The sequence below is a fragment of the Cynoglossus semilaevis genome, chromosome 12 (assembly GCF_000523025.1).
Source record: "Cynoglossus semilaevis isolate Cse_v1.0 chromosome 12, Cse_v1.0, whole genome shotgun sequence".
Classification (NCBI taxonomy): Eukaryota; Metazoa; Chordata; class Actinopteri; order Pleuronectiformes; family Cynoglossidae; genus Cynoglossus; species Cynoglossus semilaevis.
The window spans coordinates 16,323,888-16,324,809 of record NC_024318.1 but is presented as its reverse complement, the minus strand read 5'-3'; the positions used below and the strand labels follow the sequence as shown (position 1 = coordinate 16,324,809).

The following is a 922-nucleotide window of genomic DNA, read 5'->3' as shown; positions in this document are numbered from 1 at the left end:
AACCGTGATTGTGGACCTCAAAAGAATTCAATAACAACAGGTGTATGAAAAGGAAGTGATAAAGTACTTACTGTACTGGCTCTCCTTCACAGGGAATTCTTTGATGGGAACCGGGGAATCTTTGTCCATGCGCAGAGATATGACTTTCTTTTGTAAACTGGCTGATTTCCTTACCACAAACATCTAGAGGGGGAAAAAAAAACAAAGTAGTTAAGTTTAAATAAAATAAAATTATTAAACATTTTATTCTGCATATATTCCGAAGGTATGTCAATTGAATATCACTAAAACTTGGGAACTTTTTGCCGATGTCCGATATGGCGATACTGTCCAAACACTTAATCTGGACGAAGATCAAACTGAATCATTTGCCCACTATATGTCCATTAATAAATATAACCTAATAAACAACTTGCCTTGAAACATTTTTTTTTAACAAAATGTCCAGTAGTGTTAATACATACATCTGTTTCTCACTGCGAAAGTTCCTATGAATGAATAAGGAGTATTTTCTCTGAAAACAAATAAAGCCCAGGACTTCAGATGTAAAAAAAAACATTACTGGAAATAACCTGATCATTAGTAATCACTCGATGACGAATATATCCTATTGCTGTACTGTAAACAAGATTGCTAAAAGCACTGATATGCTCTGAACGCTACAGCTATCATGTATTCCTGCAGTCCAGGCAGGTCCAAAGTGTCGGCCTGAATACTGAAGCTGTGGCTGCAACAACTAAGGAGCTGTGTCCATATTTAAATTTATTTTTTTGGTACATTAATTTATATCAGGGTTCTCAAAATGAATATGTAAATCATGTCAAATCAATCGTTTAATTTATCAGAATAAAACTGTATCCCCCTGCTGGTGGATTTTGGAGTATGCATGACATGCGGGTATCTTAGATTTCCCAACCCAAAT

General features: G+C 35.2%; 1 protein-coding gene across 1 annotated transcript in view; it reads right to left on the bottom strand.

The window, feature by feature from the left end:
* Positions 1–922, bottom strand: part of LOC103387734 (ras and Rab interactor 2) — a 25,136-nt gene that overhangs the window by 19,031 nt on the left and 5,183 nt on the right. Inside the window, exon 5 of the mRNA XM_025060959.1 lies at positions 72–183. Within this exon, the coding sequence (XP_024916727.1) occupies positions 72–183 (112 nt within the window). The remainder of the gene's footprint in view (positions 1–71; positions 184–922) is intronic.